Raw genomic sequence first — 19012 nt, forward strand, 5'->3', positions numbered from 1 at the left:
GCATTTGCCTTGTTTACCTAAAACTTCATTTGGGAAATTCATGTATTATATGGCAAACTTGCAGAATCGAAGAAATAGGAAGTGAGGGTGGGAGTGAAGGCAGCCTGTGCTTAAGCTATGCCTACTCCAGATTCCCTTTGCCACTCTTGGGACTGACAAGGTGTACTTTACTTTCCACTAAACTTCAACAACTTCCCCATAGACTGACCATGGTTAGCATTTTTTCATCTCAAGAAACTTAGGTTTGATTTTTCTTTCCCCAGAAATGACTCTAGTCATATGTCAGGGATTCTTTTTGTTCTGGTTTAGTTTGGTTTGTTTTAACGGGCTGTCTAGCACAGTCATGGAGTGGGTTTTTCTGCATTTCTGCAATAGCATTCAGTGTTTAGTTCCCGGCTTCATGGGTATCAAGAGGCAATTGCACCAATAAATTTCTAAGCCCTGGATCACTGCCACAGTGCTGTGTTCTTGAAGTCAACAACTCAGTGATGCTTCCTAGTTTTCCACTTTGCCAATTGTGGCCCACTGGCCTAGTAAACTCCCAGCTTGGTGAGTCAATTTCACAGTGTTGTTTTGAGTGTCATTTCTGGAGGCCTAGCCTATAGCCTAATCCTCCCATAATTTCATAAACATCTAATTCCCTTTATTAAATTCCTTTCTGTTAAAAAACAATTATAAATGTGAGAAGAAAATAATAAAAGAACCATAGCCTATTAATTTCTTTCTGATAACATTTAACATTACCTACTTGCAGAAAACTGTTATCTTCTCAGCTGACACTCAGGCAAACCTCCAAGTATCAAGGATTTCTGTCTTTGGTTTTATTTGTTTGCTAATGTTTCCACTGTTCTGAAAATATCAAGACACATTCTCTAAAAAGATTAGTTGCTGGAGGCCTGCTGAGAGAATAATAAATTCAAGTTATAGTAACTACTCAGAAAAATAAAAAGATATATGAAAGCTTATCTGAAGCAGAAGAAACATTAACTGGTTTAAGAAAGCTGGAAGTGCTGTCGATTGAACAATGAGAACAAAAACGTGAGCTTTTCACTGTTTTTAATAACTCCTATTGAATATGATATGGGACTATTACCAATATTTTAATATTATCAATTGGATATAATTTTTCTTTAAGGAAAAGAGGTTCATTTAATACTTAAGGGTGATTTTAAAAATGACTCCTAATATCAATTTTTTTTATAACTAAATGTATGGTGAAAGTGATGATAAAATTCAGTTTACTTAAGAGAAATATATTTTGTGCACATTTTGCTAGAACATATTATTTGGTACATGGAAATTATTTTAATTTAAAAATTGTCTTAATGTAAGGATAGGTGCAGTAATTTTTATTATGTTTAAATGGCAAATTAAAATTATATATCTATTGTGTATAACATGATGCTTTGAGATATGTGTACATTGTGGAATGGCTAAATCAAGCTAATACTTAACATTTCGTGGTGAGAATACTTAAAATCTACTCTCTTAGCAATTTTCAAATATACAATACATTGTTATTGCTAGAGTCGCCATGTTGTACAATAGATTTCCTGAACTTATCCCTCCTATGTAAGATTCTGTAATATTTTACCAATATTTCTCCAATTTCACCCTCTAACCTCACAACCTCCCAAGCTCCTGGTGACTATAATTCTACTCTCTGCTTCTATGAATTCAATTTTTTTTAATTCTACATAGAAGTGAGATCATACAGTATTTGTCTTTCTGTACCTGGCTTATTTCATTTAACATAATGTCCTCCAGATTCATCCATGTTATCACAAATGACAGGATTTCCTTCTTTTTTCAAGAGTTAATAATATTCCATTGTGTGTGTGTGTGTGTGTGTGTGTGTGTATCACATTTTCTTTAGCCATTCAACTGTTGATGAACACTTAGGTTGGCCCCATGCCTTGGCTATTGTGAATAATAGATGCAATATTTTATAGCATTCACCTTTCCCTTCCTGAATAAAAGTCTAATTTTAGATTTAATGTGGAAAATTCTGAATAAATAAAAATTAGCAACCAACTTGTGAAATATTGTGACTTTTAAAATTAGAGGAATTTCTTCATTTTCAATCCTAAAATCTAATATGGGAATTAAAATAGAATTTTACTGGATAAGTTAAATTTGTTAATTTTTATTTTTGTATTACAATCTTATCCACAACAATTTAAATCAGTACATTCTTGTGCATAATGAAGTAAAAACTAAACTAGCAATGATACTATGATGTAGATTATATTACCCTGTTTTACAGATAAGAAGGCAGATTTGCAAAACTAAATGCCCATGATAGTACAGTGATAAGAGGAGGCAGCGACAGGATTTGAATTTTGATCAGTCTGATCCAAAGCCTGTGCTCTACTAGATGGCAGTTCTTGCAAACAGCCAGTGGTTAGTGGGTGAGAGAAGGGGATAAAAGTAAAGATAGTCTATTTGGCCAAGGCAATGAGCAGGTCAAAAGTAGCCAGTATTTGAGAATCTATATATCTTGGTCAAGCATCCAGTAAGCTGTCAACATTTATTCTATCCATCGTTGGAGAAGAGTATTCCATAGTGAGTGGTACTGCCTGTGCCTCAATTTTCTACTCTGCTAAAAGAGTACAATGAGAGTGTGAAAAGTAGAGGCACAGCACTTAGTACAAGGCTTAGCCCACAAGCCTTGTGGGCTTAGCAAGTCCACAAATATTTAGTCTACCTAATCCAGAAAGATTTATGAAGGCCCTGGTATGAACAAGGCAGCAGGGTTACAATAATGAGGCATGTTAGGAACACTAACAATGAACATGGTTTGACTCTTTATGGTCTCTGAGGGCAATGGACATTACACACATGAATTCACATCCTCTGTGCTATGGAAGGAGATCATATGCCAGCAAGATCCCTGTGTTGCTAGCGGAGATCCAGCCCCTTGCATGACGTCTTCAATAACTATGCCCTAATATCGGAAGGCAGTGTTGGCTGGGAGAGATGGGCACAAACAAGACAAGTTGGTCTCAATATTTCAGGCACAGAAGACAAGACAAAGATAGAATCCCTAAGGAGAGATTGGATCCTGAGAATTAGGCAGAATCCTGGTGAGCAGCACCAGGTACAAAGTCAGGGTCACCTGGCAGCAGGGTGCTTGGATGGGGACTCCCAGAAAGCTTGACTAGAGCATAGAAGGAGGAGGGTTGCAGCACCCGATAACCCAGCAGGGCACAAGACATTCCCCCAGGACACATCCTGCAGTTTTCTGAAACTTAGACACTGTGGCTTAGCCCAGTTAATCTCGTAAACTGGGTCATTACCCTGGGTTGCACAGCAAGCAGGAGCCTGGCAGCGAAGGCTGGATAAACACTGGCATCAATAGGAAAAAGCACTAGAAAGAAACTGGTTTTTTTCAAGCCCTGAGAACAATCAGATTCCCTCAGGTATTGCTTTCAAATCTGTTACCATCATCAGGTAACTTTACAAAACAGGGCAATTAAAGAGCTAGTTAAAGGTGCCTCAGCAATTTCCCAGACCTCCAGGGAGGTGAAGACAAGGAAGAGGACCACCTCATTGTCATTGGAAGGGCCACCACACCTGTTCTTGCTATTTGGTGATGAGCTTGTCTAGCCAGTGAACCCAGGCAGGCCATGACTGTTAAGAAATGCATGCTTCACAGGAGTTTCAAAAACTCCTCCTGAATTTGTTTATGGCCAAGAAAGAGAGCGAGACCCCAGCTCTCGTGCCCCTATTCACACCAATTTGCCTGTTGAGTGGCACATATAAGGCTGCCCTTGGGCTATGGTAGCAAAGAGAAGTTATGCAACCTCAACCCATCAACCCCTGCCCCTAGAGGCCCTGCAAGGAAAGTAGGAAAGCTCTTCCTTCACAACACATGTCTGGACTTTTTCCTTAGCAAATGGCAGGGGAGCACCCTAGGGTCCTGGAGTTATTTCCTTGTAGGACTCAGAATGTGAATTGATAGAGCTTCCTAGCACTTTGTTTTGCCAAGAAGTTTAAAACATTTAGGAAACCTCTGATCCTTCATTTAAAAATATTAACACTTTTAGGTCAAAAAATATCACTTTAAAATTCAGGTAATGTAGAAAATGCATCCTAGTAATTTGAAAAGGTTTAATGTCTGCCAAAACAACAAAATAGGAACAAATAATATGATCAGACTCCATGGGTCGTTAATCCTCACATTTGCTTCTCTGACCTGACTTGGTGGCATACATTGGCATCTCCATGTTACTTATGAAGAAATGAAGCATGAAGAGATTAGGTGAAATTATAAATATGACACGAGGTGAGCAGAGTAGCTGGGAAGAAACCTCAAGATCTAGGATCTCCATTGAGAACTCAATGCTCTTTTGCCTCCTTAAGCTGCATCCAACCTCCTTCCTCCATGGTCAGGCCTCTTGACTCACAAAAGCAGCTTTCTTTCTTTTCACATCACTGAACCAACTGTCCATCTCCTCCACATAATGTAGGCCATCTTAAAAAAAATGGATTGATTTGAATGTAACAGCATCATCCTTGCTCCTCTCAACTTGCCCCTCTTTGTACCAGAGGATGTCATAATCAGGTGTGAAGAACATGAATTCTCACATCCAGGAATTTTTTCCCCTTAAATTACTTTGTCTTATAATATATAATGTATAGATACAACAAAGATTGATGGGAATGGAATTAACCAAGTTGTGAACTGTAAAAGAAAGAGGAAAATGAGTGAATGTAGCTCATCTTCAGTCTCCTTAAGGGCAAAGGAAATATGTAGCGAGAACAAGTTATTGATGAAGACAGTCCAGTCTGCCACCAAATGGCCTGTCAAGAAAGACAGGTGCAGAGGTGTATTGTGCAAAGGGCCATTTTTATATTCAGTATTGTGAATATGAGGACAATTCTTATTTCAAAATATTTGAAATGAAAACATTCAGAGAATAATTTAAGGGACACATCATTATAGAAAAAATTGATAGCCCCAGTGTGCCCTCCAACATTTCATTTCTCAGCATTTCTTCCCCCTACCCTAAATTTGATGCTTCATTATTCATTGCATGTTTTTTGCTTTTTCTATAAATTAATGTATCCATAAATAATATGTACTATTTTCAGATATTTTCAACTTCATAAAATATGGAAAATTGTTTTTGGCTTAACATTATACTTTTATGTTTTAAACATTATATATGTCTTATATAATTTGCATATTATACATTTTATATTATTTGAATATTCCAGATTTTTAATATTATTTCAGATATACGTATTATATATATGTTTTACAGTATATGTAGCTGTAATTCATTTTAACTGTTGTGTAGCATTCCACTTATGAATAACACTTATTTATCTGTTTTGTACTAAGACATTAAAGTTGTATATGAAATTTCTCTAGTTATAAATCTAGAAGACAACTTGCTATGTCATAGGGTATGAACATTTCATCTTTGCTGTATTTTGCAAATATTTTTCTAAGGCAATTGTGTCATTTTATATTCCATCCCACAATGTGTGAGAGTATCCATTTCTCTACAGTCTTGAAAACACTTGTTATTGCCAGACTTCTAAATTTTGTGAAATTGATGAGTTGAAAATAAACCTCATTTTATCTTTAATTTGCTTGCTTCTGATCACAGCTATGGTTAAATATGTTTTCTATGTTTATTGACCATTCAGATTTTTCCTCTTCTATGAATTGCTTGCTCATGTACTTTATCCATTTTTCTATTCGATTTGTTATGTTCTCACTGATTTGAAAGATTTCTGTATATATTCAAGTACTAACACTTTGTCAATATACTCATCATACAACTGTGGCCTGTTCTTAAATAACTGATTGTATCTCTACAGGAATTTGCCTTGCACAAAAGTTTTAACAAGCAAGATAAAACTAAGATATAGATAAGAAAGTTGATATTTCCGTGAGTCTGTGAGTTCAGGAAAAGCATTAGGAATGCCAGTTTTTCATTATTTATCTACTTGTTTTTCCTTCCAAGTTCAGAGAGAGAAAATATAGGCCACCTAGCTTTATGTTTGATAGTATCTGTGCTTTGCAGAGTGGGTAGTGTAGAATAATATGGGAGATGAATAAGGACCAACTTTGAGAATAATTAGCTGCAGATTATTGGACCTAATAGATTGCATATCTTCCACTGAAATAGAAACTGTTTCAAACCAAATGCATCTCTAGTTGTGACTTCACATGGGAGCACGCAGAATCCACTCTATGCAGGGGCATAAGGCATGCAGAAACAATCTATTCCAGCTTATCCCTCAAATATTTTACTACCAGGCAAGTCTCTGCTCGTGACATAAGTCCCTAGACTCAGGTAACCAATGAAAACAAAAGTAGAATAATGTTATGGTAATGTCAGGTCACATGGATATATTGCCTTGGGAATCTTGATATGAAATCTTAAAATAACCGTGGCTATCTTTCTATTTCAGAGGTGTGGCGAAATCTTGTTTGAGAACCCCGATCAGAATGCCAAATGTGTTTGCATGCTGGGTAAGAAGGCTTCTCATTTTAAATATATTAAGCATGTCAATGTCATGTGGAGTTATCGTTCTGTTGCTTTTTTGACTGTCTCTCATTCTGTTTTGAAGAGGCTGATAGGTTCTTTTATGGTTATACAGACAGCTATAACATTTGTATGTGTAACACTTGATGATGAGAAAAGGTTTTGATTTTCTTAATTGTCAGTCAGTCAAGGACCATGCTTCTGAGTCTTTCGAAAATTTTCTTGGATCATCAGCATAACATAGAATTAGGTGGTTTGTATTCAGGCAGCTATGATGAAAAGGTAAGAAGCACATTGTAATTCCTAAACCAAAGATGGATGATAAGATAGATAAGTAAATTATTAAGTCCTCACATCACAGTACAAAACCCTTACTTAGAATTTCTGGAAGAAATGTATATTTGAACTACTGTAATCTGAAGTCAGCACAACTATTATCCACGCAGCATTTGTAACAAAATAACAACATTGTAATGAATAATCATTTGTTCTTGTAGGATGATATATCATCAATGCCTTTGACAAACTCTTTTAATATATACTGTTAGGTAATGAAGTTGGTATTATTTTCCTGATTTTATAGGTTAGAAACAATTATAGAGAATATAAGTGATGCACTTAACCTCAAAGTGAGAAATGGTCTAAATCATGATATGAAAGTTTCTAAACAGTAAAATTTTAGGTCTAGTGTTTAGATCTTATTTAAGCCACTAAACTATGTCCAATAAAGTTGCAATTCATTATAGTAATAGAAGTAAACAGTAGCATGGATAAATAAAAATAATTTCTAAATTTTATTTTCACCAAATTTTTACCTTTGTAGATTCTAACCTTGAACTGTATTAATAAGCAAAGAAAAAAATTATTCATTTTAGCATTTTCCATTTACTCTGCCCACTTCATATATTGACAGTCTAGATTATTGGTGAAAAGCAGACAGCAAGATAAATAGAGGCAGGCAAAGATCCTGGTAATTTATAATTCAAAATAATCATGTAACAAATAATCAAAGGTGGTACATGACTTAAGAAACAAACAAAAACCAGACCATATCAATCATATTTTTCTAGACTTCTAATCTTTCTTAAATTCTTTACTAATTTTTACATCTCTCTTTGCAGTTCTATGTTTTTATTTTAATTAAGATGGTGGCTATATAGTAATACATTCATTGAAAAATGAACGTTTTACTAGAAGCACATGAACAAAGAATATAGCATTGCATCCATACACCCATTTCAAATATCCAATATTCCTTCCCCTTGAAAGTGTGAAATGAAAATGTCTCCAAAGTTCTAATATTTCAGGTACTAGATAGATAGATACATAGATAGACAGACAGACAAAACAGGTACAGATGGAAGCAGAAAAAAAAATCCTTTGTTACGCCACGTGTCCCAATTTTGGATTTGGGAAACTGTTTTACCACCACATCAAATAATCTATTCAACAATTAACTCATTTAATTTTTCACAATAACAAGATGAGGTTGGTGCTATTGTTATCTTCATTTTATAAATAAGGAAATTGAAGGAAATGGTCTAATACTGCAGGTACCTTACTACCACTGAAATATTATTTGATTGTAGCTTTCACCTGGTCTAGTGACTTGAATCAGTGTTTGACTCATGATAATTTTAAGCACATGAATACATCATCTATTTTGACTGAATGTTTCTGTGTCCTGTCTTCCATGTAAGTTGCTTGATTAGTTTATAGCTAGGAGAACAGCAACAGACTTTCTACTACTGCCTATAGATTTGAATTCACTTAAAGTAAGATCAATTATCTTTCCATCTCTTCTAGATTGTATGGTATGGTTTATATAGCTGCCAGAAAACAATCCTGACCGCCAAATGTGTCTCTAATGAATCTGCCAGATTGCACAAAATTCTAAAATTAGAAATGTCTTTATATAAATCAGTTTTATGTTGCTACCACTGTCACAATAACTACAGTTAATTGAGCACTTAATATGTGGCAGGTGAAATCCATCCCAAACACCTTACATAATTAGATCATTTATTCTGAGTAAATTAAGAGAAGCCCTATCTTTCAAAATATAGATATTTCTGGCAATAGAAGAGTTTTAATTAAGCTGCTACTGGTTATTAACCTTGTAGATTTCATTAGTTTGTTAGATTTCCCTTTTTCATAATACAGAACTAAATAATAAAAGGAACTGTGAGAATGGACGTTTTTATTAGTTTCAGGACACATAGGAATAACAAGTATACATTTTACCTTTAAGATAGACAGTAAATAATTAATGACTGTTCAAAGATAATATTATGCTTAGTGAGTCTGGGTTGCTCACATAGTGAAAACTGTGCCCTTGAGAAGCTTATATTTAAGAAGGCTTAGATTTTTTAAGGGAATTGCTGCAACTTTTAATTCAGACACTTAGGAAGTCCTTTGAAATCTTAGATGGAAGAATACCAAAATGAAATCATCATGGATATCAATACACATGGATCAACCCCACCATTAACATACATCCACCTGAAGCCCAAGGACTGCCACTTCACAGCAAAATGATCCTAGATGATAAAAGAAAGAAGTAAAGTTTAATGGTTTATTCACTTAAAATAAACAAGAGAAATCAAGTTATGAGCATGTAAGTCCCTAAAACTGAGACCACATCTTGTATTTCTTCAAGAAAGAACATCTATATTAACACAAAAAGCACCTCTTCACCACTGTCTAAGGTATTAATTAGTTTGTTGCTATCTTCAAAAGGAATCTCAGATAATGTTCTTATGATTTCCTAAAGCATTTTTTGAGAAAACTTGACATCTCACACAACAAAGTATAAGGAGTCTCTGATATTGTGAAGGACTATTGTGTTTTATAAGCACTGCCAACCATAAATGTAGTTTTAATTTTCGTAGGTAATTTTATAACATTTTTATGAATAAATCAAAACTTCTAAATGAGAAAACCAAATATATGGGGCCACCTCAATATTCAGATTCCTGATGGGGGCCAACCTGAGACATCCTCATCTTTAACTGGTCAAGCCCTTGGCTCACTCCCCTGGAAACCTCCCTTTCTACCCACTCACACTCCAGGTTTGGGTGCCTGCTGGATCCTAACTGTGTGCTGGTTTCAGCACAGTTGGGGTGGAATCTGGAGAAGGGTCACGAGCCAGGGACTCCATTTGCATTTCCTTCTCTTCCACTGGCGAGTCCCCAGATCATTCTGAAAGGTACTGTTTTAATGCTTTGTGTTGTCTACCTCACGACTTCCATGAATAAGCCATTCTTACAGAAAATCACACTTCTGACTCATTCCGTTAAATGAGACGTAAGTGTAAAATTCACCTGGAGTTACTCTGGTGCGCCGGATTCAATGCAACTTTAAATGGAAACAAACTACTGTCATGTATGGGTCTTGCAAGGAGTTATTTCTGGCTTCAGGAGAATAGCTTATGTTGGATATGAAGGTAAATACAGGTGTACTGAAGAGCTGAATACACGGAGTGTTAACTATTTATTCCTTACAATTGTTCAGAGAGAGAAAATGTGGATGATCAAGTTAAACACCAAATTGTAATATATGTTGCTTTCTTTTTTCCTTCAGGCTTAGGGCAATGTGTGTAGAGCTTCTGCCTCCCTGTCCTCCCCTCTCCACCTTCCTTTTTATAAATTTAGCCATAAGATTTCACTTAAGTTCAAATTGGCCTCAGAAGTTTATATAATTATATCAATGGATATACAACTTGATAGCAAGACTTTTACCTTCTTCAGGTCTCATGAACAGATACTAAAAGAAAGAGGAAGTGGAAAAGACATTATCTCTCATTGTATAATTAATGCATGAAGTATGGAAAGTTACAAAAAAGAGTTTACTTTTCAAAAGCATAATGAAAACTGTTGGGCAAAAAGAGCCCAGAGTATTTAAAGAAATTATGTAAAATGATCAATGTTGATTCACTTCTCAGTTCATTTGTGACCTTGCTCTGTGAAATGATAAATCATGGGAAAAGAAACTTTCAAGAAGAAATTGCTGATCAGATTTAGTGCTTCTTTATATTTCCTCTTTTTCTTATTATTAGAATGGGATTTTTTCAAATTATATGCCTTAATTTTTAATTTATGATATTTTATTGGCTCAATTTCTCCATCCTCTTTATCAAGGTTTAATTTTTTTTAATTTGAAGTTTTCATTGGCCCTGTTTTTGTCTTATGTATAATTTCTTTCATGCTGATGAGTGTCATGACTATTAGAAAGTACAATAAGCACTTTCTTACCTGCCATAACTTAGAAGGGAGTATTCATATTAGTCAGTTTTCTGGTTGAAAATTATTATAAATGATTTAAATGATTGCTAATCTTCAGAACAACAGAACACCAGAAAATCAATATTTTATTAACACTCAACATAGGCATAGAGGGACTTGCTTTATAGCACTAGCTCTGAAAAAATTAACTGTGTACTCATAGAAGTTGCTTCATCTCTCTAGGATTCAATTCGTAGTTTTCCTGCAAAGTGGAAATAAAAACATCTGTCCTTCCTAGCCCAGGGGTTTTTCTGGTGAGAGAATGAGATGTTCTATGAGGAGAAGCCTGTTATGATGTCTGCCCTAAATGCTGTGTATGCATCAACAAGTTGATGCATAAATGATAAATAATTGAAAATGTAAAAATTGATAATAAGCAAATATAAATAAGCTAATAAAAATAAATTATTACTGATGATACCAATGGTGTTTAGAAAAGCAATTGAAAAGCTAAAACATTATACGAATATAAGGACAATTTTTTAAATATTAAATACATTCTTCAAAATTGCATGGTGCCTCCAGGGTAGAACGAGACCTTCATCTAATTTTAATTAATTGGGTGTGCATCAAGCACCTACAAGGTCGTGTGCTTAGCATTGGGAATCCAAAGACCAGTGGGGCATAGATTCTGCCCTTAGAGGGTTTGTTGTTCAGCAAGAGATTCAGGTCCTGAAGCCCAATGTATGCAACACCAACTCGGCTGATAAAAGCTACAGAAGAAATAAAGATAAACTATACTAGGACTTCAAAACGTGGATAGAGTGCATATAGCAGGGATGTGAAGACTCATCTATTTAGATATGAAAGTTGAGAAGGTGGCAGCACTCTAGATCGATGCAAAACCACTCTCAAAATCCCAGAGATAAACTGGGGAGTGTTCCTGGGGCAGTGTTTCAGGCCACGAGGTAGATGAAAATAAATTGAAAAGAAATTTGAGACCTGATTATAGAGAGCTTTACTGTCATCATTGGCCCTAAAAAGGACAGAAGTACCAGAAAAAAAAGAGAGTTCTGGTCTCTTTTATTTAGTTAGTTAGAGAGTCTTTTCGATTTAGTTATAGCGTATCAGAGAATACTCTATAAGCTCCTAGGTACTGGGTAGTATTAAGTACAGCCATTCATCAGCTACTTGTGAAATTAAATTATTTTAAACCAATGCATATTTAACCCAATGTGTATCTGACGACCTGAATTCTGGTTTGATTTTTTTAAAAAACATGTTAATTCTATTTTTCCTCTTGATATCAAATACTATAGTATTTTATTAAACAACAAGACAATATTTTCATCTGTGACAGAGAAAAATGATTTGTTTCACTTTTTTGGAACTTTGTCAGCTAATAAAGTTGGGAGTTATTTTATATCTATATTTTGCTCTTATCACTTGCTTCAGCTTTTGGTTTTTGCATGTGGACACTTATGAGACCTATATATTATTTCTTAAAAAATAATACACCGTCTGTTTTAAGGCAAAATAAGATTTGGTATCAAAGTAGGCCACTGTGGTGTTGGTAGAAAGAACAGGGCATTGAAAGACCTGGTACCAGCTAATAACTGTGTGAACAGAGGCGTGTCATTTAGGGGTTGTAGACCTGTTTACTCTTCTCTGAAACTGAATAATAAGCAATAATAACAATATTATTGTCTACCTTCTTAGGCTGTTGAGGATTACATGACAATAAATATTAAAACATTCAGTGAACTTTTAGAAGTACTATAAATATAAGTATTATATTTATTAACACTAATACTCAATTTTTTCTAAGTCCTTGCACTTCATTTTATATTAGTAGTATTTTTATAGCAAATTGACAGTATTGTAGATTTTAAATATTAAACGATCTCAATTTGGTTCAAGTGAATAGATATTTTCAAGTGCATGTTGGCAATTTACTAATAAACATCCTCATAGGTTATGAAATAAATATTATTGTAAAGATTATTTTGCATGCACTTGACTTTACAAGTAAAGTCCATGTTGAAAGACAGACGTTTTCAAGTTGCTTGATTTTGATTTATTAAGGTTAGAATGCCTCAGGAATTTGAATTAATTTTAACTTACACTTTCAAAGCTCTTCATTGCTGTCACTTGGATCTATCAATTCACTCTCTCTATATGCATGCTCAGACAACAAAATTGCTGAATGATATTTTCTTACTCTGCCCAAAGAGGGTAAATTGAACCTGGATATTCCCAAGGGAGAGTGGTGGGAGCATCATTCCCCATCACTCACCCAAGGCCCTGTCTTGTTTACTTTTCATTGCACTTATCACTAAAGGACATATTTTCTATTTGTCCATCGCTGTTCCCCGGCCTTGCCCTGCAACACACCCATACACGCAGAATTATCACAGAAGTAAGGACTCCGTTTCATTCACTGTTGAGTATCCAGCATCTGGAACATCTAGCTACCCAGTCCCTAAGAGGAACTCACTATTTGCTGAATGGATACATGCTGATGTGTTTGTGAGAACAGCAGAGTCATCCAGAGTGCATCTCTCGAGTGTGTCAAAGATGGGTTGGCCTAGTATTTAAAACTCTCTGCTAACATAGCCAAGGCCATTGGTCAGCTCCTACATGAACTAACTGGTGTCTTCCCAAGCACACTTCTCCAGGTTACAAGATAAGATAAAGTGGTTGCCTTCAAACAGGCAATGAGGAAATATCCTAAGAGGGAGATTAACAAGCATTCATTGAGCACTGCTGTATGCCCAAACCTCTGTTAGGAGTACTCTGAAAGTTGATATAATAATGAGCAAGGTAGAATAACTATTGCCACAGAGTATATTCTTGGGCAGATGGAGCATTGTGCTGAGAATACAGGAAGAGGCCCATTATTTTGTCTTCTCATGTTTATGGGAATATACAGAAAATTATTTCACCTTGAGGTTTATGGTTTAAAAGGCATTCTACCTTATCCTACTGCCTTTTAAAATTTTGGAAGTCAATATTGCTTTGTGTAAGAAAAACAAGTTTCCTAGCTTGAAGGTTTCTTTCTGTGGAAGGTTGCAGCATTTCCACAGCAACAGAACACCTCATTTTTGAATGCAGCTGGAAGCCAGGGCTCAGATGAGAGCTAGCTGCAGAATAACAACACAAGCAAAGTCCAAACTATCAGAACTGAAGTTGTCAAGCCCAAAAGTGATAGAAGTGTCAGTCTTGTATTGAATTAGCTTCATTTTCTGTCTGAAGGTAGAAAAAGGGTATTCAATGAGACCCATCAGCCTTACACAAAGCTACACTTTAGAAAACATGTTCAATCAACAAACACTTTATAGATACACATTGTGCGCCAGAGTAGGGATGCAAAGATATTGAAATTCTATCCTCAGCAAGCTCCCAATCTAGTGACACAGGGGCAACCACACAAACAATGACAACACAGCATGATAAACCACAATCAGGAGAGCCCAGGTCTTACGGGAAGGGGAAGGGTGGAGTGGTGTCAGGTAAGGCCTTGTACAAGACATGGTAAGGAGCTGAGTGTCAAAGAGAAGCTCCAGACAGCCCTGGAGCTTGCGCTGAGGACAGCCCACTGGGAAAGGTGTTGTTGGTATTTCTAAGAGCAACAGGTACCGGCAGCTTAATGTGACCAATTAAAAACTGTAAGAAAGTCTTTATGCCTGGAAAATAGAATAAGAGGAATGAGATAAGACAATCGAGTGTGGACACGAAGGCAGGAGAGATTATGAAGAGCCTTATAATAGGATAAATAACCATTGAAAGATGTTTAAGCAGAGGAGCTACAAGGTGAGATACATACTTTAGACAGATCATCTGTTTAGAGTGGAGAATGCACAGGAGGAGGATATCACTGAAGAAAGACTAGTTTAGGGAACAGTGGTATCTATCGGGTGAGAAATGATGAGTCCTACCTGAATTGAGACAGTGTCAGAGAGAACAGAAGGCGCAAAATACAGGAAACTTTTCAAGAGGGTGATAGAACTCTGCAATGGGTTGAGTGTATGAAATGTTATTAAACAGATCGAGATACTGCCTGTCCTGCAAAGAAGAGTCCGAGAGAATTGAATTTGCATGGGGTGGGGGCGGTGGGGAGAAGTTAAATTTTAGACACAGTAAATTTGAGATGCCCAAGAAACTCTCCACTGCAGCACGGCTCAGAAGGAGGGATCTTCACGTCAGTGGTGGTGATGACCTAACAGAAATGAGATCACCCAGGGAAAGGTGAGGAGTGAGATGAGGTTGCGCTTTGGAATGCCCAGAAGCATCCCCAAAAGGGTTGGGCAGGTTCAAAAGAAGCCTATGGAAGCCTAACTAGGTAGGAGACTAAAATAGAGTGGGCAGAAAGATAAAGGAAAAGGAGAGAATGGTATCTTAGCCATCTTAGCCAAGAGGAGAGAGTTTCAAAAGGTGGGGCGTGATACAAATGTAAAATACTGTAGAGATCAAATGAGATAAAGCCTAAAAAGTGTTGCTTGGACTTAGCAACCTGAAGGTAACAACAGCAAAAGCATCAGCAGCAGAAGGTGTGGTGAGGTGGGTAGTGTGGAGCCAGGCCACAGGGAGCTGAAGGCACTCCTCTGTCAAGAAATTGGTCTGAGAGGGCTGGGTGCAGTGGTTCATGCCTGTAATCTCAGCACTTTGGGAGGCCAAGGCAGGCAGATCACTTGAGCCCAGGAATTCAAAACCAGCCTGGGAAACATAGCAAGACTCCATCTCTACAAAAAATACAAGAATTAGCCTGAGGTGATGGCACGTGCCTATAGTCTCAGCTACTCAGGAGGCTGAGGTGGGAGGATCCATTGAGCCCAGGAGGTCGAGGCTGCAGTCAACCATGATGGCACCACTGCACACTCCAGTCTGGGTGACAGAGCAAAACCCTCTCAAAAAAGAACAGAAAAGAAAGAGAGGAAGAGAGAAAGGAAAGAAAGAAAGAAAAAGAAAGAAAGAAAAGAGAGAGAGAAAGAAGGAAGGAGGGAGGGAGGGGAAGGAAGGAAGGAAGGAAGGAAGGAAGGAAGGAAGGAAGGAAGGAAGGAAGGAAGGAAGGAAAAGAAAAGTCAGAAAGGGGGGTGGGGGATATGACAGTACCTCTCAAAGTCTGCTGTCACGAAGGGTTTCTTAGGATAGGAAGGATTTAAGAATGTTTTGATGGTGAGAGGAAAGAGGAGAAGAACTGGCTGAAGTTTTACGAAGAGAAATGGAGTAGTTGTGAGCCTTAAACCTGCAATTGTGAGAAGATGGTCCCCGTGGGGAGGAAGCGTGGAGATGGAGACAGGTGTGCCTGGGTGCGGCCAGGCAGAGCTGGGAGAGTTTCCATCTGATTGCTTCCCTTTTTTTTTTTTTTTTTTTGACATAATTATTTTGTCTTTTTACTTATTAGAACAATGTCTTTAATACACATTCGTTCTTAAAAAAACCACCCACAGGGAAAACAGGTCTTTTCATGGATCAAATGTATCTTCCATGTTAAAGATAACATAGCATTAAAATAAATGTAGCAAGGATTATTGGTTTTACAAGAAAAATTATCAGAAACACACAAATAGTAGTCCACATATCTACTCAGTGGGGTCTGTTGTGTACAAACCCAAAATATACCTTATAAACAGGCAATACTTATAAAATCTGATTACATATTTTGTAGCAAAACTTCAAAAATTTCCTTCAAAGTTAGGGGAGCAATCCACAAGAGATCACCTTCACTTCTGACCCCAACTTAAGAGTTCAGGGTTCCCAGTGAGAGGTGAAGCTGTCTGGGCTTCTGGGTCAGGTGGAGACTTGGAGAACTTTTCTGTCTAGCTAAAGGATTGTAAATGCACCAATCAGCGCTCTGTGTCTAGCTAAAGGTTTGTAAACACACCAATCAGCACTCTGTAAAAATGCACCGATCAACGCTCTGTGTCTAGCTAAAGGTTTTTTTTTTTCTTTTATTTATTTATTTATTTATTTATTTATTTATTTATTTATTTATTTATTTATTATACTTTAGGTTTTAGGGTACATGTGCACAATGTGCAGGTTTGTTACATATGTAACCATGTGCCATGTTGATTTCCTGCACCCATTAACTCGTCATTTAGCATTAGATATATCTCCTAATGCTGTCCCTCCCCCCTCCCCCCACCCCACAACAGTCCCCGGAATGTGATGTTCCCCTTCCTGTGTCCATGAGTTCTCATTGTTCAATTCCCACCTATGAGTGAGAACATGCGGTGTTTGGTTTTTTGTCCTTGCGATAGTTTACTAAGAATGATGTTTTCCAGTTTCATCCATGTCCCTACAAAGGACACGAACTCATCATTTTTTATGGCTGCATAGTATTCCATGGTGTATATGTGCCACATTTTCTTAATCCAGTCTATCGTTGTTGGACATTTGGGTTGGTTCCAAGTCTTTGCTATTGTGAATAGTGCCGCAATAAACATACGTGTGCATGTGTCTTTCTAGCAGCAGGGAATATGGTGTTCTGATGAGCTTAAGGAGAGGAGCAGGTGAATGCAAGCATACAGAACGGGGTTAACTCAAAACTAATGTTACAAGAAATTTAAAAAACTGAATAGAGGTGTTTAAAAAAATGTGGAGCAGTTTTGAGGACCCAACTGAGTTAGACACTGTAAATATCCCGGACTATTCTTTAAGGTTAAAAAATACAGAAAAGACAAACTATGTGTTCTTAACACTCATTTCAAGAGAGTAACTGTCCCATGCTCATAAAGACCCTTCCCTTTATTCTCCTTAACTGCTTCCCAGTCCTTTTCCTATGGCCAGCCAAGGTAATCTGCAAGGGGATGCCTTGACCCCAATTCACATATCCCTTTCCCTGGTATTGTACACGTGAAGTTGCTTCTCCACTTCCCCAATGAGCCTGCACATTCCAGGTAATAGGTCTCTGATTTAATTTTTTAGCACCCAGTGTCGGCCTAGAATTCCAAGAAAACACAAAAAATAATTCCTGATGAAGGTAGACGAAATGTGTAAGGTTACATATTCATATTCACCCCTAACATTCTCTCACCACCCATGGTGACCCTAGAAGCTTATTTTTTGACCTGTCTTGGCCTACAAGGGGATGCCTCTACATCCACCTCCCACTTTGTGAAGGAGACCAAAGATGCTAAGCCATTTGAGCTCTGGGAGTACAAATGTCCCCTGAGCTGGGCCCACCCCTGTCCAATCACATCAAAACTGCCTCTTCCAGCCAGGAACAGTGGCTCACATCTATAATCCCAGCACTTTGGGAGGCCGAGGTGGGCGGATCCCCTGAGCTCAGGAGTTCAAGACCAGCCTGGCCAACATGGCAAAACCCCATCTCTACTAAAATACAAAAAACTAGCCAGGCGTGGTGGCATGTGCCTGTAATCCCAGCTACTCAGGAGGTTGAGACACGAAAATCACTTGAGCCCAGGAGACAGAGGTTGCAGTGAGCCGAGATCGCACCACTGCACTCCAGCCTGGGTGATAGAGCAAGACTGTGTCTCAATAAAAGTTGAGAAAACTCCCTCTTCTTCCTCATCCTCTCTACTTCTGATTCATTTTCCCCTTCTATAAATTTGATTCAAAACTTCTTGCTTTCAAGATGAGTCCATCTAGGAATCTTTGCATACATCAAACTGTACTTTTTAAAATGTTCCAGAGACAATGTCATTTTTAATTTTGACCCCAAAACAATGTTAGGCTTTTTATTGGAAGGAGTATAGATTATAGTTATATTTCATTGTAAATTCATATTTTTAAACAAATTATTAATATAGGTTTATGAGATCTCAACCTGCTAATCTCAAACCACCTGTCTTAGCAACTATAAATATATGAGGTTTTCTAATATTTATAGATTATAAATATTCACAAAATATAGAAATTTTCGGAATGAGACAAATTGTGTGTATTGCAAAGGATGCACAAGAACAAATTTTGAAGTATTAAATAAATAAATACTTGTTCTCATTATATCAATTGCTATCTTTGAACTGTAGCATTTCTTTTTCATATCTAATTGCCAAAAGATATTTTGTTTCCTTACCAGGAGATCCATTCTAAAGAAGTAGCTAGCTGATAGTATAGAAAGCTCAGTTTTCATAAACCCAACATTTTCCCCCCTGACTGAATAATGCATGTTTTTGTGACTCTAGCATGAACACTATCAAGCTTACTGATTATTTCTTACTATAAAAACCTTAAAGGCAAATCTAAGGATATTTACAAATGAAAACCAAATGTGTAGAATTTTTTTGCCTACTTCAAGGTAGCCAACCACATATG

General features: G+C 36.9%; 1 protein-coding gene across 1 annotated transcript in view; it reads left to right on the forward strand.

The window, feature by feature from the left end:
* The window catches only part of PDE7B (phosphodiesterase 7B), a 351624-nt gene that overhangs the window by 93961 nt on the left and 238651 nt on the right, over positions 1-19012 (forward strand). Inside the window, exon 2 of the mRNA XM_055264864.2 lies at positions 6433-6493. Within this exon, the coding sequence (XP_055120839.1) occupies positions 6433-6493 (61 nt within the window). The remainder of the gene's footprint in view (positions 1-6432; positions 6494-19012) is intronic.

The sequence above is a fragment of the Symphalangus syndactylus genome, chromosome 2, assembly GCF_028878055.3.
Source record: "Symphalangus syndactylus isolate Jambi chromosome 2, NHGRI_mSymSyn1-v2.1_pri, whole genome shotgun sequence".
Classification (NCBI taxonomy): Eukaryota; Metazoa; Chordata; class Mammalia; order Primates; family Hylobatidae; genus Symphalangus; species Symphalangus syndactylus.